Here is a 22,468-nt window from a genome sequence, read left to right as displayed (position 1 = left end):
TTCTCAAATTCAATATGAAGCTAGAAAGCAACGCGGATGCATTGCGTATTTGACAGATAATTAGAGAAATGTTTACTTGGTCCATGTTTACTTGGTCCATGTTTCCTGGCCATTTACTTTATTATATACCTATAGTGGCATTATTCGTGGAATCTAGAATGTTTGAAATAATTCGTAGAATCTAACACGCACTTAAAACAGACGTTAGAATTGGGTAGTAAATTAGTTTTAATGAACGCAATTTGTAGATTCCGATAAGGAAGATTTTATCTTTAGCCCGTTAAGTCGTAAATGAATCGCAAAAAATTCATATATATCCATATGATGGGTTGCGTAATCGAAATTCCCATAACGAGGCGTTTTATATCTTATATTCTTTTTTACAGGAGAAGCCATTCACCTTGCCAGAGACTTCGGCTATGTATGCGAAACCGAATTCCCTGCGAAACAAGTTGCCGAATACCTCAGTCGGCAGCATTGTGAACCACAAGATTCCTACAGGAGAAAAGAACTTCTTCATGCCACCAAGTAAGAATTTATCTCCACACGGCGTGCGAACAATGACGAGAGATATCGAGATAATCGAGATTGCTCGAAATTCATTTGATCGAAGAGAAGAATAAAATCTCATGCGTAAGGACGTTTAGATTCGTTTAAAATTTGAAATTTATTTTTTCAGACAAATCACCAAAGAGCTGATGGATCTTCTCAATCAAGACAGATCGCCACTTTGCAATACACGGCCGCAACATATCCTCGACCCAAGCATACAGAGACACCTAACACATTTCTCTCTCATATCACACGGATTCGGAAGTCCTGCAATTGTAGCCGCTCTTACGGCAATACAGGTACGTCTTGAAATATTTAAATTGTATAACTATCTTTTCGATATCTCTACGATTAACGATTTCGAGTATCAGTTCGTTCATTTAGATAATCGAAATTATCGATTACAGAAGTTCCTAAGCGAGTCCCTGAATCACCTTGAGAAGATGTACCCAGGCAACGGGAGCGGCGTGACAAGTAGTCAGCAATCGAACCTCGACACGAATAAGAGCAAGGACGGCACGTTGATGAACGACATGAAGAAGTGACGCCCAGAGGACCCGCCTACCTCGAATGTGGTCACTTCAATCAGGCACTCCTGGCCGTACAACTGAGTTTTCGCGAGTTTTGCTAATCGCGAACAGCTTCTGGTGGACCACTGAAACGACACGTATGTCCGCGCAGCCACGAGCTCCATTGTATAATGAAGAAAAAAAAAAGAAAGAAAAGAGAGAAAAATAAACATGAAGAGAAACGAAGAGAATGGACGAGAAAGGAGGCCTACTCGAAGAAATATTGGCGCGATACGTGCGGATATCCGTGTTCGCCGAGGTTGGCTGGTCGAAAGTGTACTAGATAAATGAATGACGAGACGTCACAAGAAATGTGCAATCGTGGACCTCAGACAGGGTTCATCGAAGATCTGGTCGAGTCGAAATGACCGGCAATGAGATATAAACAAGACACTATACTTCATTTATCCTCGGTTTAACGGAAAGAACACAGTCGGCGTACTTGTATATCGTTTCGAAGAAACATCAAGGATCTTTGATTCGCGGATCGATCCGCGATTACGTTCGTTACAACAAGGATCTGCTCGAGTAAAATATAGGAATTGTAATGAAATGTAATTACCGTTTATTCTTTCACTGCCTGCTCAGTCTTGAAACGCATCTGTGTCAAACGAGAAAGAACGTATCGATCGATTCGACGGGATCCGCGATCATCACGATATAGAGTCGAAACTTTTATTACGTCTTCCCCGTTTATTTTCATAGGTTCTCTCTCGTGTGCGATCGCACATCAAACGGTTCGAAGATATTTATACGCATTACGATTACTTGTGATAGCTTTAGTGATAGTTGAAACGTTTGTGCAATCGTTACGACTTATTCTCGCTCAGATCTTTACAAATTTCGCATTTTATCGATAGAATACAGTCTAATGGAATGATTAAAAGTTCCAAATAAAACAAAATATAATGTGAAATGTACAGATTCAGATGATGGCTAGAAATTCATTTTCAATTCCAGATAAAAAAATTTATTTAAAGAAAGCAAATCTATTTAAAAAAAAATACACAAAAATATATCCGGACTAATTGAATTTGGATGTCTACGCCTGCGTCCACTGTTACGACTCGATCGATACGACGAATCGATCGATAATCAAAAGCACACACAGAGGTACGACAAAAAAGAAAGAAGCGCAGTTCACAGCAAACTTTTATTTCTCTCCGTATAATTTTTGGGTCGACTATTTATATTGCTCAAGCATAACTATTCTTTGCTCATTACCGAGCGCCCGACATACGCGCAGTATCGATCATGACGCTGTTACGTAAGCATTAATATTGTCAGCGTAGTGATATATCGCTCTCTATACCGCGTACAACTTACAATTTTATGTCTGCAACTGTAAATCCACTTGCAAAAGTTTTATGGACCACCTTTATATCGACTGACTGAGTCTACCGCATAGACAACTCAACTTCATTTATATCTAAACATGCTATATGCAAAAGCATATTCATGGTCCTTACAAGTTTCCTTATAAACGTACATTCACCTTATGATTCGGGCGTCCTTTGTGGGATTTCTTATCGCTCAATTTCTTCGTTTATCGTAAAAGAAACCAATTTATCGTACAATTACTGTACTACATTCCAGAAATGTAGTACAAAAAATATATTTAACTCGGAAATTAAAATTATGGACTCAGCCACAAAATTTTTTGACGTTATCGTCTACTTTTCATCTCTTGTCCTGGTCCTCTCGTTAGAATCTCTACGACGATTTTCCACGAGAGTATGGAAACGCATGATCTGGATCATTTCATGCGAGACTAGACAAAGATGTTAAACGAGCGAATAAGGAAAAAGATGAAAATTCACGCGGTGAGAACATGCAACAGCCGTCTGAGGCTAAAAAAGTATTAATTTAAAGTCGTTATCTACTGCTTTAGTAACCGATCACGTTTTGTTTAAATCAAAATATGGACACGAAAATGGTTGAATCATCGTTCGCTGCAGTTGCGTATTTATCGCGGTAATCGCCGATTGTTATTCGCATACAAGACGATAACACTGTTTTCGAACGATTTCCTGGTAGTCAATTAGGGATTTATGATACGAGATAGTTTTCTATTGAACGCGTATTAAGAACTACTTTTATTCCATACTCGAATTTTTAATCGAGATCCATTCCAATTCATCCACGTAATAAAAGATTTTCTTCTTGAATAGCTAGTTGGAGGTATACCGTGCGAACTTCGCTCTCCAAGTATTTCTATTAATATTTCGATCAGCTATACATAATTTCACACGAAAACCCTTTTATGATCTCTTAACACGATGATCCCTATTTAACGTTGCAATTTTCGGACGATGTTTCGATGCTTCGTTATTGCGCTCGATCGATCCACTTCGCGTACTTGCTACGTAATAACACGTAACTTTCATAGATTTGTAGCATAAATCTCCATCAATCTCTGTAATTGATACGACGGATAGATCGAATAAACGAGTAACGTATATAACATATATACTTTCAAAAGAATCGTTAAACGACGTCGAACAATTTACATTCATTCGACGATTGGGATATACGTTTCAATCGGTTGTTTGTTTCTAACTTGTACGTATTTAGAAAAATTGATGCTGCGAAACCGAATTTAGCGATTTCCAGTAACGAGTGTATCAATCATCGGTAATTCGACTACGTATTTTGCTCCTTGTTACAACTGCTCTACGAATTTCGTTTAGGAAACACGGAACAAGGCTTGGGCGTGTGCGATCGTCGGTGCCGAAAAATTTAAGAAAAAGAAGAACAAAAAGTCTAAGGATCATTTCCGAGGATCATTTTCATCGTGCCAATGCGAAAGTTGCCATTTGAGATGTGCCAATTAACGATATCGAGTTTAGAAACGTAAGAACCAGCGACTAGAAGCGAGCAGCCGAAGATACCGAACGAATGCCGGAAGATCACCGTTTAAGTTTCTACGAAACGCATTTCGAACTCCCGTTTCGTAGAAGTTACAAATGAAAGGATCGTAGTAAAGGAACGATCTCGATTGTTGATATAATGATATCGAAAGTATTGGAAAAGTTTCGTGCGAGAAGGGAAAGAAATCGGGCAAGCAAACGCGGAGTAGAAGCACGAGAGATTGCGTTGAAGTACAATACCAGGTGAACCTGAGACATATCTAACTTTGTAATTAAATCTTAAGCGTATGTAAATGTAAGATTAAGAAACCTGATCAAATGTCTCGCGTTCCGGGATAATATGTACAGAGTATTTGAATCTTTCTTGTGATATAATCGTAATATTACTAAGACATAAACGGATAACGCAAAGCAAAAACGAAAGGCGAAAAAAAGAACACGTAAAATTACTATTATCATTCCATGTTTTTTCATAGAGGTGAAGTACTAGCGTGATCGTGGAGGGCATCAAATATCTCTCCGTTTTTTCGTTTACTGAAGAGACACAACCTTCGAAGTTTACTCAAAGTAACTCACGCTAATCCCGATTAATGTATCGGATTTTTATTGCGTCGACAAATTTTATGTCCAACGATATATGTAATTTTCTCCTCTTGCGATGTTGCGTGCGCTTCGATCGCAGTTTTCTTCAGTCAAAAATTGAGGAAGAAAGAAAAGAGGTAACGAAAAATAGGAAAAGAACTTTCCTCCAGCTTTAAGACCAACGCGGTGAGTTTAGTTAGATCATGAGAATGAAAGAAAAACAGATAAAAATCCTAGAACCCTTATTTTCATTCACGATTACTTAGGCGACTCGTTAGACTTAAGGTCCCGTAAATTAATACTTATTTATAATCCTTAGAACGGCCGTAAAAAGACGTTTTTCTACCAGAATTTCTGTGCCAACTGCAAAGAATGTTGTAGATCATTTCTGTTCCAAGTTGAAGCATCATTCTAATCTTGTAAGATACTCAGATATATCTTTATTAATTGAATTTCGTAGTATATTATATTCTGATATTGATTTTACAGTTCATTTTTGTATATTGGTGTGTGATAAATAAATAAGAATATTGTTTCTAAGCAACTTACACACTCATGTTCAGTATGATCCTATTCAATCGCTTTAAGTGGTTTTTAACGACTGAATACTTTGAGTTCAACATTCGTATTAATGAATTTTTAATTTTAAGGCAAATTTTATATAAATTATAAATTATAAAAATTATTTAAATAATGAAAGTTTAATGATCGTTGAATTCAAAGTATCGAATATGTACTTATGTAGCAAGAATGTAAAACATGAAAAGTGTTCAAAAGTTTTCGTTTTGTAGTAATTTATTTCAAAGAAATTTAACATTAACATAAAAATATAAAGTTATAAGTATACAATATGTTTTTATAGTAATCTTGAAATATGAATATCAATTTCATACATACGTACCTATTACTGTTGAAGAGATGGCGCACGTCAAACCGTGCGAGATAAATTGCGTTATTTTTACGTAGGCAATCGTCTTAATACTAGTTACAAAATAACACTTCATCTCAACTTAGTTTCTACACTTCTAAACCACTCTTAAATATTGATTAAAAACGTTTGCACAGAAGAAAGGACAAATACTTCAATTATTCAATACTTCAATTTATACGCACCGCGTTTACAGACGCCATTTTGGTAAGATACTGCAATAGCGCCACCTGCCGAAGAAGATTATAATTTCTGTCTGGCACGCGCATTATTTAAATATAAATTAAGAAAATAACAACACTTATTACTTTTACGACTCTTACAAAATAAAAATTAAATATTCATTGAATCTTTACACTCGATCTGTTTATTTTCGATTCAATCTTTTTATTTTAAGTATCGGATGCACATATCCACATAATATACATTTATACTAACTATAAAATCGTAAAGTTAGATTTATATTCCTAAAATATTATAGAAATAAATTTAACAATGTTTTACCTTATATTATACCTTTTACCTTAAAGCTTGACCGGTTTAAAAATGACTTATATTAAGTTAATTAAATATTACCGTATAGATTTTAAATCAGATGTGTAAAAGAACAAGAGATCACATTTATTGACACTAATTAGATCTAATCGAATTGGAAGATCTAATAAAGTTGCTACGAGTATTTCGCAAACTATTTTATATATCACTAATGATTTTTAATTCTACTTTCTAACAAACAACGACATCGCAAAAATACACCAAATAAATATATTTGTTTAAAATTTTGTCTACTGTGCTGAAAGGATTGATGTGGAATTTTAAAGATATTTAAAATACATATCTTAATTTTTACCATACCGGTCAGTGCTTAAGAGGGAAATATCATTATTTCTTCGATTGATGTAATCACAATGTTGTGCATGGTCTGTACACTCCATTGCCTGGAAGAAAGTCTTACTATCTCAGATTTTAGTATGAAATTAACAAAAGAAGCAAATCAAATTGAACATGCAGGCTAAAAAATAAATTGATGCCTTAACTATTAAGTTATAAAAAAAACTTCATTTATTTCTCACTAAATGTTAGTTTTATTTCCATCAATAAAGAATAAAAAATCGTCTAAGTATCTTGAGGTAACATTATGCAAGCAAATAAAATCAGCAGCTATATTGTATGTAAAAATAAAATTGGATTATACCTTTTACATTTTATAGGTACTTTTAAAACTAATTAGAATGTTATATTACAATAATAAAATTATACTCACGTGATTTCAAGGCACTTCAAAGTCCACTGAACAGAGAAATAGGATAGGATTAAAATATTTTAATCCATGAAAACGTGTTCCCGCGCAACCTTCCGTATTCTTCTATACACCTGAGAGGGATACATGAAAAGATATGTTAGAAGTAAATGTTTTAAGTACTTCATAACGAAACTTCAATCAGTTTAGACTAAAAATATGTATAACAATAGTATATAACAACAGTGACACTGCTATTTTGTATTTCTCATAAGTTTATTGCTAATAAAAGTTTAAATAATAGCAAGATAAATCCAGTTTAATACAAATTAAACACGTATTCGATTGGCATTTAGTGAATATAACAAATATTTTTTAATTTTTATTCTCGCTTATATTATCGTAATTGAAACATATGTACTTAAATATTTAAGGAAAATTAAATTAGATTTATTATATTCTTTTGACAAAATTTCTTAACATTAATTAACATTTCGTGGCTGATTTAAAGTAAACATATTAAATGAAAGTTACTAATATATTGATGAAGAGATTTTTTTATGGATCTTTGAAGATATTTAATATTATGGGTTAGATCTGAAAACATTTCGTTATTTTCGTCCAAGTTATAATACTATTGATTAATTAGGATTTTGATTTAAAGCTTCAAAATGTAGCTTATTATAATAGCGCTACATTTCTTATTTATTTCAGTTTAGGGGGATTATATATAGATATATGTATAGCAGAAATGATTAAATCCCGTTCAAAAACGGAAAAATGTTTATAAGTTACGCACAAGTTTTTTTATCTTTGTTTTTTTTGTGTCCTTATACTATATGATTACACAATTTTTTTCTTTCTATTCGTAATGTTGTGGCTACTGTATGTTTACAAGCTACACGATTTTTCACTTCGTATATTTGGAACGTGCTACTATACACGTATATTTTTGTTTAACATTTATTTATGTCATTTTAAGCTTCCAACACGTCATTTTAATTATTTTTTTTCTCGTAGATACTATACATATTAATATTAAATGAATTACTATATAATTACATAATTATATGTAACTTATGTAATATTAATTTATATACGGTTATCTGCCACTGAACATCATTTACAATATTGTACTTTGTTCTATTTTAGACATATTACTATTTATTATAACGCACACGACTGTCTGAGCTATGTACTTTTCAACATTTAAAAAGCATCATATATTAAAACCAAAGAATAGATCCTCTCTAAAAAATAAAAAGATTATGTATATATATGTGTATGTATGTGTTATATATATACAAACAATTATATATATATAATATAGTATATATATATTATTATTATATATATTATATATTATATAAACAATTTATATATATATGTATATATATATATATATAAATTAAGAACTAAAATCACTTATTTACATGTCATGAACTTCATTATACATTGTACCAATTAACAAAACAAAGAAAAAAAACTGCATATAAAATGAAATTATATAAAAAGATACGAAATTTGACATCTCGAAAAATGTGACATAGCTCCGACATTTTTCTTTCTTTTTTTTTTTTATCTGACAATTTTACGTGTCTCGTTCCACTGATCCTCTTGGTCCTCTAGCCTTCCACTCTGACGTGACATTTTTTTCAGGAGAGGAAAGGATTTGAAGGGAGGTATTTTTTCTCTCTTTCTCTATCTTTCAATGCTTTCATAGAAAACCAGACTGTCTAAGGGCTGAATATTATGTACGATTGTTCGCGATAAAAAACGCAATTGAAGGAAACAGTTTGATTACAGCTTTCATTGTATTACGAGTTTTAGTACTTATCCAGTAGCCATGAGAATTACATCTGAAAAGCATGTGAATGCTTTATTACACTACGACTGGAAAAAATTCTATTATATAGAAATAAAGAAAACAAGCAAATTATTCACGAACGTAAAAGTTTCTTTTATGCTAGATAAATTTTACTCCAAAGAAGGAGTATATGAAACATAGTGATCATAGACGAAAGTTTTGTTAATACCATTTAGTAGAAAATTTCCTTTGGCAAACTCTCGACAAATCGATAAGAAATGGCAGTTACGTTATATCCGTTTGGTTCTATCGTCGCAATACCATGAAATATTGTAATACCATCTGCATATCGTTTACCGTGTTAGTCTCTCAGAGTGCCTCCATTTTCTTTTAAGAACCATCTCGGTTACTAGGTTTTGGCATTGCCGGCATCGTAAGTTGCCGTGTGTTAGGAAGATTATACGTCAATGATTTAGGGCTATGAGAAACAATACAGCCAAAAAAGAAAGATCGTTGTTTCGCTTCAGAATCCAGGAATTGTTTGGACAAGATAAAATTAAGAAAATATTTGGATGATTCTTTAATGGATTTTTACTTGGAAGGTCGTGAATACGGGGCGTTGCGGTAGCGCGAGCTTGAGCCCGATGTCGTTGTCGTCTTGTACGATTTCCATGCGCGGCTCGATGATTCCTCTGCGAATTTCATGGAGTGATTTATTTGCATTATTTTTATTAAATAAGGGCACCACGACGATGTATATGTGTATATGATATTAATCGAATAATTTCCTAACTATATACTACACGAAGCGAGAGCATTATGTTATTTTAAATGTTTTAAAAAGAAAATAGCTGCGAATGAGCTGATGAATAATTCAGTTAACATCACACATTGTTATGTGAAGGCATCCCGTGTCTGTTGAGGGTATGCTCTAATATTTAGGATATTATAGGAAAATCTTTAAGTTCGATTTCGAAAAAATATAGTTCGATTTTAAATAGTGGATGGAAATTATTTTCACTTTATATTCGTTGAACTTTTTATTCGTGTATTATTTTTTGTGCGAGAAATATGGAATTTCTAGATTTTCGTATAAAACAACGAAACTTATTATTTTACTTAATTCTTATGGATTTTATCGTGAGTACGAAATTGTTATAATAAATCGTTCAAAAAATTACAAGAAACAATTATTAATGTTTTTTAAACTTTTGGCCGTATTTATATTTCCATTTAAAATTTGTATATTATCCATTTTTTATTTAGCTGAATTCAAAATATTTATTTTTATGACTGATAAATCAGGAAAAATTTGCCTACGTATAATTTATATATTAAAATGTTTTAATCCCATTGCTATTATGTTAATTTCCAACATATCACACATGCGTGTATGTTTATGATAATTTCTGTACAATTACGTGTTATATTTTTATGCTAGAAAAAAAGTAATAACAATGTAAAATGAGAAGCATGTTACCTGGATATTCTGATGTTTCGTAGTAGTTATGCGACGAGTGCGGGACAGCATCGTCTTCGTATTCATAGGTTGTGTACCTCGAGGAAGGATACATATCATCTCTAAATGATATATAAAAGTACAATACACATTAAGAACCTAAATCATTTCAACCTTGTTTGCATTTCACACATTTCAGAAAAAGATGTGGAACTTTAGAAGGATAATGAAAAAAAAAAGATTGAGACGAGAACAAATATTAGTTATCGTATTGTGGAAATGAGTAGAGCTTTAATGTGTGCAAAGAAACAAATATTATTTTTAAAAATCGTTGTACTATAAAACATTTGCAATATACTCTGAAAGAAAGCAGCGCTCTTGAAAATGCATTTTGGGTCATATCAGTAAGTAAATTTAACCGTCAAGAAATGACTGTACCAATGTACTACTTAAAAGATGGATTGGATGGCAACAAAACGTCTTTCGAACAGGGTAACCTACTTTTTCCCACAAAATACGTTTGTTGCGCAGTAGCAATAAGAAAAGGATGACTTGGATTCCATAATTGAGCACACGTGACTCAACCCCTTCCCGTGCCATATAGCTCGACGAAACTTGGGCCCAAGCGATAGGCGTCAAAGCGTGATAAACAAACCAGACTGATGCTCAAGAACAGTCACAATACAAGCCGAGATGCAAATACCTATGATATAGTCAGTTTTACGCGACACTGCTGTTGTGGAAGTAAACTCTAATCCTTCTTCCTTTTATAGATATTATAAATATATTATATTTTGTAATAGATGGCAGTTTCAAAATTATATTTCATGAATAAACGATACTTCAATAGAAATTCAAGAGTCTTCAAATGTGATTTTATCCTAAGCAATGTAATAATATTACAGCTAACAATAAATAGCATATTATAAACAAAAAATTCAATAATAAGAAATGTTCACCTTGAATCGATATTTTATAAGAAAATACTTACAACTCTAAAAAACCTCCATGGTATGATATTTTCTAAAACACTCTGACAGATGTAAAGCTATTTGTTCACGACCGTGGCTCGTGATATTCATGTTTGGCCCGATTATCTGTTCACGAGCCTAGCTCGTGATATTCATGTTTGGGCCAAAATCTGCATCACGAGTCAGACTCGTTAAAGCACGGGAAGGGGTTAATGTTGTGATAGGTTAGTCATAATGTGTAACAAAAACATCTGATTATGCAAGAACATTATAAATAACGAAATTGGAAATTATTATGGATTTTATCAAATGATACGATACAATGATATCTCGAGAACAAACAACCGCATACTAGTATAAAATAAAAGGTTCGTTGCTACGGCTTCATAATTGCGATATGACTGATTAGAAATATTACGCGTACGCCCGACTCTAGTAATTTTTTTATTTTAAATATTTAAATAAAATATTCAATTATTTTAATTATTTTGGTATTATACATATATACCTTTTATAAGTTGTTACGAAAAGCAGCATAACGTAACCATAATACTTGTTAATAAAACTTTATTATGTTATATTTAATGTTTGAAATATTTACCTCGTTTATTTATGTCAAGTGAGACATTAAGGGATAGGATTGATAATGTAAATGTATAACATGAAAAATAGTTATAACGGATAAGAACATTTTTGATGAATTAACTCTTTGCTAGAATTATACTTACCCTGATGTTGATGTATAATGTCGGTCTCCGTATCGGCTGCTACTGCCCGTTGATGTGTGATAATCGTAATCATGATGAGATCCGACACGATTACTTGGAGGTGGAGTAGCAGTCTCATAACTATATATTATATAATATTATGAATTTATAACAATATTCACCTAATTACGGTAATTAATTTAACTTAAAACTTACCCATAACTTTGATCCATTGCAACTCTTGCACGATCTAAGATAGAGAACACTTTACTTTTCGCTGAAACAGGACGTGAGATTGGTCCCCGGCTCGAAGGCGGTGGAAGTATCGCCGCTAAAATAGACGAAGCTCAAAAAACATATATTTTGAAATTAATTCGTTCACTCTAACATTGAAAGCAGAGTATATGTAGAACATAATTTTCTAACACGACATTACTAAAAGATTGGTGATTAGAAAATATCACTACCTCGCGAAGACCGTGGCATCGTTGGTCTTGTGGTTGGTCTTAATATTCCTCCAGCACCTGGTACTCCTCTGACAGAGGGCCTTCTATCATCACCACTTGTTGGATCATCTGTCATGCTCATTTCCATTTCGCGCATTTGCTCTTGGCGTATGTTGTCGTTGTTATCGGGAATAAGATATTTCCGAACTTCAGCCAACGCAAATGCAATACGAGCATAAGCCTCCGCCGGAGGTGCAAGTGCTGTTATTTCCACATGAAGGTCGTCCGAAAGGTGTGCGTATTTTGGATCCAAAGACATACGACATTCTTCCTCCTATATTAGAGTAAGTTGACGAAGAATTTTATAGAGGGATAATAACTTTATATTAATAATAACTTCAAGCAAAAATAAATATATATATAACCAAAAAACTAAATCAAATAAAAATTCAAAATTCAGCATTTTTAATACAAAATTACTTTTTGACGATCTTTCATAGATCCTCTTCCTAGTACGGCCATTTTACACATAGTTTCTTCTTGTAAACGTTTCATAGAATTACCTTTTGGTCCCAGTAATTTTCCCACAAAATTGAACTGTACATAATTTCAAGATATAATTTCATTCATATATTTATTTAAATTGGGGATACTTATAACAAAGTACGATTACTACCTTTGGATGTTCCCGAACCGGTACCAGTACTTTAACTGACACCCGAATTGGTTTTTCGCGATAAATATCCACATATTTAAGATCTCTAACTGGTTTTCCAATAGCTTGAGTTTTTTGAATTTCTATAGAACAAAGCAATTATTTTTTATTCTATGATAATAATAAATACAGATTTAAAAATAAATGATAGTAAAAACGTATTTTTTATTCTTTGTTACTGTAATCAGAAATTTATTGATATAAGCACATATACAGTTATTAATATTCATTAATCTGCATTACAAATTAGACTGAAAAATACTAAAAATTGTAATAAGTTATAAAATATATATCAATTTATTTATATATTCATAAATTATTAATACATTTTTCTTTAATAGATGTTTAAAGTTATATACTCATAATATACAGGTGTTAAAGAAATTAATCTGTATACTAAAACAATATAAAAATACGTAAATGGTTTATAACATAGGTTTACATACATATTAATATTGATTCTTTAAACTAAATACGTTTGTATTTCCTGAAATTTACTTATTACGGAAAAGTTTGATGTTTCCTTTTAATTATTGTTTATTGCATTAACAAATGTGATATAATTTGTGTACAGAATTAGTAGTATATTCGAAACAATGTTAGAAAAATTAAATAACAAAGTGCAAACTGTTTTTCGCTTACATGAGAATCTAACCTTAAATATTTTATCCAGTTTGACTTTGAAGTAACAAAACCGACAAATCGTGTACAAACAGTTATGCTAGTAAATTACAAAAATAAATATACAAACAGCAAAAAAACAAACACGGCCATTAAAAATAATAAAGACGATTTAAAAACAATGACTACTGATGATAGAGCAATATTCACATTCACCTTGATCAATTAATCTGGTTGCATTAGGCCATTTTTGCGAATCCAATTCAACTTTTTCTTGCAAAAGCTCCCGGACATATTCCCCGGCTTTGTCAACCTGATGTTCCTTTTCATCACGTTCCTTTTCCGACGATGTTCTTACCTTCGAATCGGCATTTTCTTCCCTTTGATACTTGTATTCACCATTACTCGGCCGCTCACTCATGATTACCACCGTTTTATTAGATATCTACTTCAGAAGATATTGAATGAGAAAACAATTTCGTTAATGAGATAATTAGACAAAGTACAGAAGACCATTCACATACAACGCGTCTTTAGACCAGAGTAGCAATGGCTGAACGCTGACTCTCCCACTTCCAGATAACCTTAAGGCGTATATTCATATATTCATCAATAATCAGTAAGTTTAATGAAAGAAGCGTATATTCTTACCCAAGATTCGATAATTTACATTATATTTACATTAAAAAATGTTGCCAGAAATTTTATAATTATATCATTTATTATGTAATCTATGGAGTAACTCAGTACATATATCTAGAAAAAGTTCATTAGGTTATTAATGACTGATTTTATTATAGAAAGCTTGTTAGCGAGCAAACAAGTATTTACCGACCCTTTATATATTAAATAAGGAAATAATGTTAATCAGATATTAATATATATATATACACATACTTGAGAGCAAATTACTAATTTGATATTTGTATTAGCTGCAGATGGCGAACATATCGAAAATATAACCTCGCAATATCTTAATTTATTGCATTTCGTTCGTTAATTATGTATAAAAGTTGTAAAGAGTAAGATAATTGTTTTCCAACATGAATCACATTATAATAGTACGAAGTTATAAGCCAGGCGATGAAATTAATTGTAAGGAGTTAGTGAAAGCGGGCGTAATGTCTTCTCTAAGTTCGACGTTTTTGGGAATTGTATTTAAAGAATTGACTTTTCAATTGATGATATTGTTTGCCGCTATAATGTTTATTTTTTTTGGATTGCCCTTGACAGTTTGCATTTTAGTTATTCCTCTCGTCATTTTTTTGGTATATGTTGGAACTTATATAGCTTTTACTGTGAAAACTATAGAAGTTAATGAAGAAGTTTCTAATATACCAAGGTAAAAACTTTTTATATGTATGTATTATTTAATGCTAATGTTAAGACGTTAATATCAAAACTATAGTCCTTTCCATAATTAAAATGTATTAATATAGTATTGTATGAAATTTTTGTTATGAAAACAAAGTATTTCAGATAAAATTAAATATTAACATAAAAACTTCTGCATTTATTATAACAGGATTTATATGTCTAATGCCTTTTCATGCTTTTGGGTTGCTGAAGCATTTGAACCTTACCTAATGACACATAATCCAAAGAATGTACATTATACCATAATGACAGAACAACAATTTCGACATTCAAACATTGACATTTCATCTCAGATTAAGAAGATTGTAGGAACTGTTGCTTTGTGTAAAAGCTATAGATTAGATAAAGGTGCATGGATCAAAAGGCTCTATGTACATGAGCGATATAGAAGAAAAGGAATAGCTTCGTGCCTTATAAATGTTGCTGTGCAGTTTGCTATTACTGAAGGATACAGTTGTGCTAATCTTGTTGCTTCAGAATATACGGATGGTGGGAGAGAGCTATCTCTTAAGAAAGGTTTTGAATTGCAACAAATGTACCACAAACCAATTTTGGGCTCACTTATAACTGTGTTAATGTATGAATTGACATATCAAATTAAACCTGGTGAAGCTGATTATATGCCTGTAGTTTACACTAGATCAATGCTTAATAAATAAACATTTAGAATTAGGTTTAGAAGAATTAAATCTAAAAAGAAAGAATTAGATCTGATATTTTTTTAAATACACAACCAGATTTTTATAAATATTTTAGTCTGAGACCATATCTTCCAAAACATATCTAAAGATTGCATTTATAGTTTAGTTTATTAAAATATTTGTGTTATATAAAGTTAAATATACTAAAAATATAGTTTTTGTAAAAAATTTATTATACAAATTTATTAGTATATTAGCATTTAACATATTATAGAAAACGATATTAACAGTATAATGATATTATGTGCAAAAAAATATATTTCTCTTATTTTTTCATATATTCCCAGTATGCTTCAAGTTCTTTGTTTTCCCAGTGTTTCTCTGTTATTTTACATAAATACCTAGAATGAAAAGAAGGATCATTTTATATTTCGTTATTATAAGAAGAAATCTCTAATTTCTGTTTTTGAATCTTTTTAATTTTGGACATAAGTATAATTGAATTATTTCATGTATTGTCAATTAACCATTGCCTTATTGTTATGAGTCCAAATGATTTATTAAGCGAGAACTCTTGTTTTAATAATTGACAACTTACCAAATTCATATCAACTTAAGTGTAATAGGTACTTATTTATCACAGAAATATAGTAGATAGAATGTAATCCCATGTCAGATCAGATACTTTAAAAATCTTTGAGAACGGGGACTATTGGCACATGGAACACAATGGATGATTTTTTAAATATGTGAGTTTATGGTTTATAAAAACATGATAATCCATATAAAAAAAATTGATTATTACTACCACAAAATAATTACTACAAGACGACTACTACAACACAAATATTTCTTCTAATTATTTTGTAAAATTAATTTAATTAAAATTTTTATATCCAAGATAAGAAACATGTAATTTTATAGAATACATTGCCCTATCCCTAGAATGAATCACTCATAAAACAGTATTAACTAATTTAATATGGCATACAAAATATAACTTTTTAAAATTTACTACTACATATATTACATGGCATAATTGTACATATAACTTTATATATATTATGTTTGTTTTCATAAGTTGGAGTGTGATAAAAGAATTCTTTTTTTTGCTAAAAACTTTTATATATGTTATTAGCAAAATTTTATAACGTGGTTTATTTGTTAAATTATGTAAGGAAATAAAATAATATATAATAAGAAAACGTTTTTCCACTGTACTGTTAGTAATTAAAAGCTAGCTATTTTAATATTATACTTACTTTTTCTGAATTTCTTGAAGCACATTTTTTTCCTTATCTGTAATTCCATTTTTAACAACATCAAGGTTTATCTGCAGTTCTTTTAAATTTTGCATTCCAACTAAATATGTAGCAATATCTTTGCATTGCATAGAATACCATAATGCTAACTTGGCTAATTCTATATCATGATCCTGCAAAGATAAGTTCTCATTATGTCATAAATAAAGTATTCTCAAATACAAATGTATATTACGTTAATGTTTCAAATTTATATACCTTACAATATGCAGCAGCATCTGCACATACTTCTTTCGTTTGTTCTGAACTGGGATGCCAAGTTGGTGCACCCTTATTAGTTAGAAGTCCCATACATGGTGCAGAAGCATTAATTATACCAATATTATGTGCCTAAAAAATTGGTACATTTGTTTAAACAAGTTTAACAAGTATTATTCTGAGAAATATGGATATTTAATTTACTGCGAAATTCTACCTTGAAAAATGGAATATATTCAGACAAAGTATTATCTATTAGCGTATGCCTTGAATAGCTCAGTACGCAAGAAATTTTAATATTACTTTTCTCAATACATTCCTTCAAAATAGATATCGGATATCCAGTGATACCAATGTGCTTTGCCTTGCCCTCCGCAACTTGTCTTGACAGTTCTGGTAAGGTTTGTGTAATTACTATGTCTAAACTTGGTGCGAATTCGATATCATGAACCTATAAGAAATACATGTTACTAATTGATAAATGAAACAAACCATAAAAAGTTGATGGTTCTTACTTGGATGACATCAACATAATCCAAACCCAAAAGTTGCAAGCTTTTAAGGAAACTACTTCTAGTTTTTTCTTTGGAAAAGTTGAACATATTTTCGTAATTTAATTCATATCGTCCAACTTTTGTCGCGATATAATATGCTTTACGTGGAATGCCTTTCAGTGCCTAGATACATTAAATAAGCATTAAACATTAAATAAATTAGAAAAAGATATATATTTAATATGTGTATTATAATATGCAAAAAAGAATACTTTTCCAATAGTAGTTTCGGAGCGACCTTGACCATACCATGGTGCGGTATCAATGTAATTGATCCCCTGTTTTATTCCTTGACGTATCGCTTCAATTGCTTGACCTTCATCATACGTACTGTCGCCGTATCAACATATGAAAGTATGAAATTATCGTAATATTAAATTTTAAAAATATTTATAAAAACATTTTTTTCATAATTTTTTTATAAATATTAAAGCTTATGTTATGTATGGAATAAAATTTTGAATAAAAATTAAGTACCAACCCATAATGACAACCAAGCGGTCCGCCACCAAATGATAATTTGCTGACCATCAATCCCGTTTTGCCGAAAGGTCTATATTCCATAGCCTTAACGGCTTCCAAATCATGAAAACCTTCGACGTATGTCGGTGGTAACATATTTCTAAATATTAGTAACGAAATTAATTAAATGTAGAAATGTTAATATATCTTTCTTAAATTTAATTGTGTACATCGTGGAAAGTATTTTAGTTAGGATATTTAAGAAAGGGAATGAAATATATTACGTTTTAAAGATGAAGTAATCAGTTAAATATTGGAATATAAATAGTATGAACATCATTATGTGATGTTAAACAAACAGAATAAAATAAAAGTAATAAGCGGGAATAGAGTTTTATATTGGAAACGAAACTTCTTGTGTTGCTGTATGACTACGTGTAACAGCAATAGTAATATAATACATACGCGCCGTATGCAGGGACATTATTACTTTTGCAATAAAACCACTTTATTATACATAAATTTTTTTATTTTTTTGTATAGGCTAAACTTTTTTCGTTATAAACTTCAAAAATTTTTCACATTTTTTTCGTATTTGATGTATATTATATATATGTATGTACGTCTGTGGTTGAAGTACAGTTTACGCTTTTACCATAAGATTCTATTGTATTTCAAGAATTGAGTTAGCGTTAGCCGTAATCATATTAAATCTCACGAATAATTTTTAAATACTAACGTGTAAGATGATTTATATTTAACACTTAAAGTACATCGCACGATTTTCATAGTAGAGCGTAAGGAGCACTTGAATAAACACATTATTCTTATGTCTATCAAATATAAGTATATTTCTTTTATATTTTTGGCGTTCAAGGACTAAGACACTTTGAATAGAGCGCGTACACTTTTCTCGAAGATAGAAGTGAGAAAGTGACATTTTCCACGATAACATTATCTTCGTTCGAACGTGTGATAAATAAACATACTTTCAAATAAACAATATTAACACGAATCGAATGTGCGTAACGAATCTCATGATGTAATAACTATATGTTATATATACACTTTGTTATGATTATGATTATATATAACGTATATGACTATGCTCTATTTATCTACTTATCTATTATATTTATACAGAAACAAATAAAATCTGTTTTCAAATTACGTGTGCAGAATTTTTATAAATCTCCCCTTTTCCAACGGTTCACAAACTTAGAAGTCAATGCTAAGACGATAAGAATAGGACTGGCTGTAAACATTCAGCTATGAGCATTAAGCGAATCCAGTAGTGCCATCTTCTTAAATTGAATGAATTCGAACATTATTTGTGCGATATTGATCCATTAGGCAGTACACACGAGGTACACGCCAGTTACAGATCAAATACGTATAAAATTTTGTAGGACGTCACGTTACCGATGTTCGGTACATGAAAATTGGCGCCAACTCCACGCTTCTGGTAGCGTTAAAAGCAATATGGCTGTCATGTCAAACTTTGAACGCGTGCATGTCGTGAAAACCCATTAATCACGTTTTTTAAGAAAAAATATCCTTCGTTGGTGTGAATTTTTGCACAAACAAGGTAAGATATACATTATATTTACTAATATACAATTCTTTTTTGAACGTACACTTACGCAAAGATAAGAGTAGTTTTTGAAACCTTACGTTATATCGTACAATGTTGGTACATACACATGTAAGCGTAATAGCTAAATAAAACATAGTCAAACGGATGAACTTATTACTTTAAAAGCCTGTGAATTGCGTCGGCAGGAGAAGTAACGAAGGGAATTCCAGGATTTTTATGCTACTACTAAATAATAAAATTAGTACGCTGTTAACAGTACGCCGTGCACCGGCGGTTAAAGCTAATTTAATGATTTTCGTTATTGGCTCGAGCATCGTAAAGCTATCCGAGCCCATCTGTTGCCCGCGTAGATTTTAATATCGCTCCACTCATTTGCACCGCCTGAATCGAACGCCCGGCTTGCTATTTCAACGTTTTCAATTCTCCAACGATTTGTTTATAACTCTTTCGCCAACGTCGAATGGCTATCATCAATTTATCGTATTCTATAGTTTTCGTCAATTTCTTCAATTTCCAAAGCTTTTAAATGGTGAACGTAGGGAAGATTATCAAAGGGCGTAAAGACCAATTTCATAATGATTGGCAACTAAGCAACGAGAACGTTACTTTCTCTAATGTTCTGCAAGGTTTAATTAATCTTCCGTAAGTGCTATTCGAATCACGATTTGAGTTTAAAGTTTTTAATATTACTCGTATAACAAAGATAAGCGGTATGTCTGTATCACTCCTATTTCATTTCTTGGTATACAGGATGTTCGGCTACTGTTTCAACATAATTTAAGGAGAAAATCAAGAATAAAAAATTGCGTTTTCGGCTTTGTTTTTCAGTTACTGTGAGTTAACTCATCCATTTGCAAAGATTTTTCTTCTTGTATTTTCTTGCATACATTTCACACAATTTAACGTACCGGTATCCCACAATCATTGGTCTATTTTGAAAATATTTTGCATGTCCGAAAATTCTGCAAATGTATACATTTTGGCTAACAAAAACTCGCGCAAATTTCATAGAGCAGTTTTCGATATGTTCTTATGGTTTTCCACGAGTAAGTAGGTTTAACGTTCAATTTATCATTTCTTTTGCAAAACGTCGCGCGGGGTTGCTTACGTCTCTAAATACCATAGTCTTCTCTACAACTTGTACGAAGTAAGCTGTTGCTCATGTGTCGTTCGGATGAGGATCGCTGTGCGCCACGCTACTTAGGCTGACCTTCCTTCGTTCGTATAAGGAGGTTTGCTCGCGTGCAGGCGATATTTTGGCCGATTTTTAATTGTCAATAACTAAAAAAAAAAAAAAAAAAAAAAAAAAACAAAGCCGAAAACGTAATGTTTTATTCTTGATTTTCATTTTATTTGGGCATCAAGAATTAGTCCTTAAATTATGTTGAAACAGTAGCCGAACACTTGTATAAAGGTAACACGAAGTAACAAGAAACCTTAGTTTTTCGAGCAACAATCCTCTCGTCCGTGAATATCGTCACTTTTTAATGTTGGCAAGATAGAAGGGATAGAAATCGCGTAGAGGGCGCATGGAATCGACAGTGTACGGAACGTGTTGAAATCAAAGGGTACAATTAAAGTCACCATTAAAGCGGCATCGTCAGGTGCGATCCTTTACGAACGACGCTCACGATACTTGTGACTGTGCTCCACTTTCAACGGTAACACTTTGCCGTGTTCGAGAGGAAGTTAGAGTTAGCACATCAAGTCACCGAGTTGTTCAATAATTCCGCTGGGTATTGCAAAGGAACAACGAGACGAGTACTGGCCTTTCGTCGTGTCGTTACTAGCTTTTCCTTTCGTCCTCTTGTTCTTCCCTCTGCCTTTTCCAATATCCTCCGCCTCTGAAGGGAAAAAGACTGAAGAAAAGAAAGGCAGAGAGAGAGAGAGAGAGAGAGAGAGAGAGAGAGGCAAGTGACAGTGGCTCGTTTATTAATAAACGAAAAAAGAAGAGGATAAAGGGGGAGTAGAGCGAGGAATGGGTATTAGAGGATGAGAGTGGCGGTTGAGTAGAGGCCAGGATGAAAAGGAACGAAGTGGTAGGGCGGCGCGTGACACGGGGTTTAAGGAAGCCGCCGAATATATACGCGCGCTGATCGTTCGCCAGCCGTTTTAACAATTCGCGACGCGTCCGCGTTAACAGCGTTACGACAACAAGCTCGAGTTGTAGAAACTTATAACGAGAAAATAATGAACCCGGTTCACCAAGTCTGCTTGGAATGCGAGCCCGGTGTATACCCAACCTCTCGCAAGTAGCTGTCCCGGCTCTCTCACTCGTTTCACCGTTTCTCGGTTTAACCACCTTTTCGATTTTCCACCGCTTTCCATGGCCCCTCTCTCCGTTCTGGTTCTATTCTAATTTTAGTTCTTCGTTCCCGTCGCACGATCCACCTCTGTCGTCGTTTTGTTCGTTTCATATTTTCATTTTACCATTCACCTTCACCTGTTCGTTTCGTTTTGCTTTCTCGCGTCGTCCTTCTTCTCTTCGTTTGGTTGTCCGATTCGTTCTTTCTTCTTCTTCGTTCCTTTGTCCTGTCTTACTTGGATTACTCCCTTCTTTCTTCATTCCCTTTCCACGTAAAGGAATATTTGAATGTTGAGGATTCCACGATGGAAGAAAGGGAGTCCATGAAAGGAAAACGGAACACAGTACGCGGCGAATCCGAGAGCGGCGCTTGTATTGAACGCAAGAGGACGAATCGAGCGTGGAATTTCTCGGTGGAATCTGCAGCCCTGAACGTAGCGAAGACAGAAAAGACTGATGTCCTGTATCCTGTCCTGGATCGCCTTTCCCGACCGATTGAAGAAGGACGACGGAGGAAAAAGGAGAAAAAAGGAGTAGAACGCCGT

General features: G+C 32.6%; 4 protein-coding genes across 16 annotated transcripts in view; 2 read left to right on the top strand and 2 right to left on the bottom strand.

The window, feature by feature from the left end:
* The window catches only part of LOC126868415 (transcription factor AP-2-epsilon), a 201,251-nt gene extending 196,130 nt beyond the window's left edge, over positions 1 to 5,121 (top strand). For all 5 annotated transcript variants that reach the window (XM_050623797.1, XM_050623798.1, XM_050623795.1 and 2 more), the window contains 3 exons: positions 387 to 528; positions 680 to 851; positions 960 to 5,121. In XM_050623797.1, the coding sequence (XP_050479754.1) occupies positions 387 to 528; positions 680 to 851; positions 960 to 1,097 (452 nt within the window). In that variant the 3' untranslated portion in view covers positions 1,098 to 5,121. The remainder of the gene's footprint in view (positions 1 to 386; positions 529 to 679; positions 852 to 959) is intronic.
* Positions 5,122 to 6,101: 980 nt separating this feature from the next.
* LOC126868421 (KH domain-containing, RNA-binding, signal transduction-associated protein 2-like) lies at positions 6,102 to 14,128 on the bottom strand. 5 transcript variants are annotated; one of them, XR_007690602.1, is made up of 9 exons: positions 13,684 to 14,042; positions 12,808 to 12,929; positions 12,612 to 12,728; positions 12,153 to 12,465; positions 11,902 to 12,031; positions 11,707 to 11,826; positions 10,029 to 10,129; positions 6,766 to 6,875; positions 6,102 to 6,439 (listed from the first exon to the last, which is right to left on the bottom strand). XR_007690602.1 is itself a non-coding variant. In XM_050623818.1 (9 exons), exons 2-9 carry the CDS (start codon positions 13,886 to 13,888, stop codon positions 9,140 to 9,142), a joined length of 1,209 nt encoding a protein of 402 aa, XP_050479775.1. In that variant the 5' UTR covers positions 13,889 to 13,912; positions 13,992 to 14,128; the 3' UTR covers positions 7,170 to 9,139. The 5 variants fall into 5 exon arrangements, 4 of the variants coding, with proteins under 4 accessions (XP_050479777.1, XP_050479775.1, XP_050479774.1 ...); XM_050623818.1 differs by lacking the exons at positions 6,102 to 6,439; positions 6,766 to 6,875 and adding an exon at positions 7,170 to 9,240 and having other exon boundaries at positions 13,684 to 13,912; positions 13,992 to 14,128; XM_050623820.1 differs by having other exon boundaries at positions 6,102 to 6,875.
* Positions 14,129 to 14,499: 371 nt separating this feature from the next.
* LOC126868425 (N-acetyltransferase family 8 member 3-like) lies at positions 14,500 to 15,825 on the top strand. Its single transcript, XM_050623830.1, has 2 exons — positions 14,500 to 14,809; positions 14,993 to 15,825. Exons 1-2 carry the CDS (start codon positions 14,511 to 14,513, stop codon positions 15,501 to 15,503), a joined length of 810 nt encoding a protein of 269 aa, XP_050479787.1. The 5' UTR covers positions 14,500 to 14,510; the 3' UTR covers positions 15,504 to 15,825.
* Positions 15,698 to 19,304, bottom strand: LOC126868423 (uncharacterized). 5 transcript variants are annotated; one of them, XR_007690603.1, is made up of 9 exons: positions 18,761 to 19,186; positions 18,041 to 18,181; positions 17,772 to 17,889; positions 17,521 to 17,682; positions 17,223 to 17,456; positions 17,006 to 17,137; positions 16,748 to 16,920; positions 16,084 to 16,194; positions 15,698 to 15,886 (listed from the first exon to the last, which is right to left on the bottom strand). XR_007690603.1 is itself a non-coding variant. In XM_050623826.1 (8 exons), the coding sequence occupies exons 2-8, from the start codon at positions 18,175 to 18,177 to the stop codon at positions 15,811 to 15,813; spliced, it is 1,032 nt and encodes a 343-aa protein (XP_050479783.1). In that variant the 5' UTR covers positions 18,178 to 18,181; positions 19,193 to 19,304; the 3' UTR covers positions 15,698 to 15,810. The 5 variants fall into 5 exon arrangements, 4 of the variants coding, with proteins under 4 accessions (XP_050479783.1, XP_050479781.1, XP_050479780.1 ...); XM_050623826.1 differs by lacking the exons at positions 16,084 to 16,194; positions 18,761 to 19,186 and adding an exon at positions 19,193 to 19,304; XM_050623824.1 differs by having other exon boundaries at positions 15,698 to 16,194.
* Positions 19,305 to 22,468: the final 3,164 nt, after the last annotated feature.

This window comes from Bombus huntii, chromosome 8 (genome assembly GCF_024542735.1).
Source record: "Bombus huntii isolate Logan2020A chromosome 8, iyBomHunt1.1, whole genome shotgun sequence".
NCBI lineage: Eukaryota > Metazoa > Arthropoda > Insecta > Hymenoptera > Apidae > Bombus > Bombus huntii.
Note: the sequence above shows the minus strand (reverse complement) of the source record. Positions and strands in the feature narration are given on the sequence as shown.

Excerpts from the sequence above, each read along its gene's own strand:
- LOC126868421 (XM_050623818.1), bottom strand. The coding sequence starts at position 13,888 with ATGAGTGAGCGGCCGAGTAATGGTGAATACAAGTATCAAAGGGAAGAA. Across the intron at positions 12,466-12,611 it reads CTATGAAAGATCGTCAAAAA|GAGGAAGAATGTCGTATGTC; the intron begins GTAATTTTGTAT and ends ACTCTAATATAG. Across the intron at positions 10,130-11,706 it reads CATTATACATCAACATCAGG|AGATGATATGTATCCTTCCT; the intron begins GTAAGTATAATT and ends TATATCATTTAG.
- LOC126868423 (XM_050623823.1), bottom strand. The coding sequence starts at position 18,843 with ATGTGTTTATTCAAGTGCTCCTTACGCTCTACTATGAAAATCGTGCGA. Across the intron at positions 17,890-18,040 it reads CCGCTTGGTTGTCATTATGG|TACGTATGATGAAGGTCAAG; the intron begins GTTGGTACTTAA and ends ATACGGCGACAG. Across the intron at positions 17,457-17,520 it reads ATTATGTTGATGTCATCCAA|GTTCATGATATCGAATTCGC; the intron begins GTAAGAACCATC and ends TATTTCTTATAG.
- LOC126868425 (XM_050623830.1), top strand. The coding sequence starts at position 14,511 with ATGAATCACATTATAATAGTACGAAGTTATAAGCCAGGCGATGAAATT. Across the intron at positions 14,810-14,992 it reads GAAGTTTCTAATATACCAAG|GATTTATATGTCTAATGCCT; the intron begins GTAAAAACTTTT and ends TTATTATAACAG.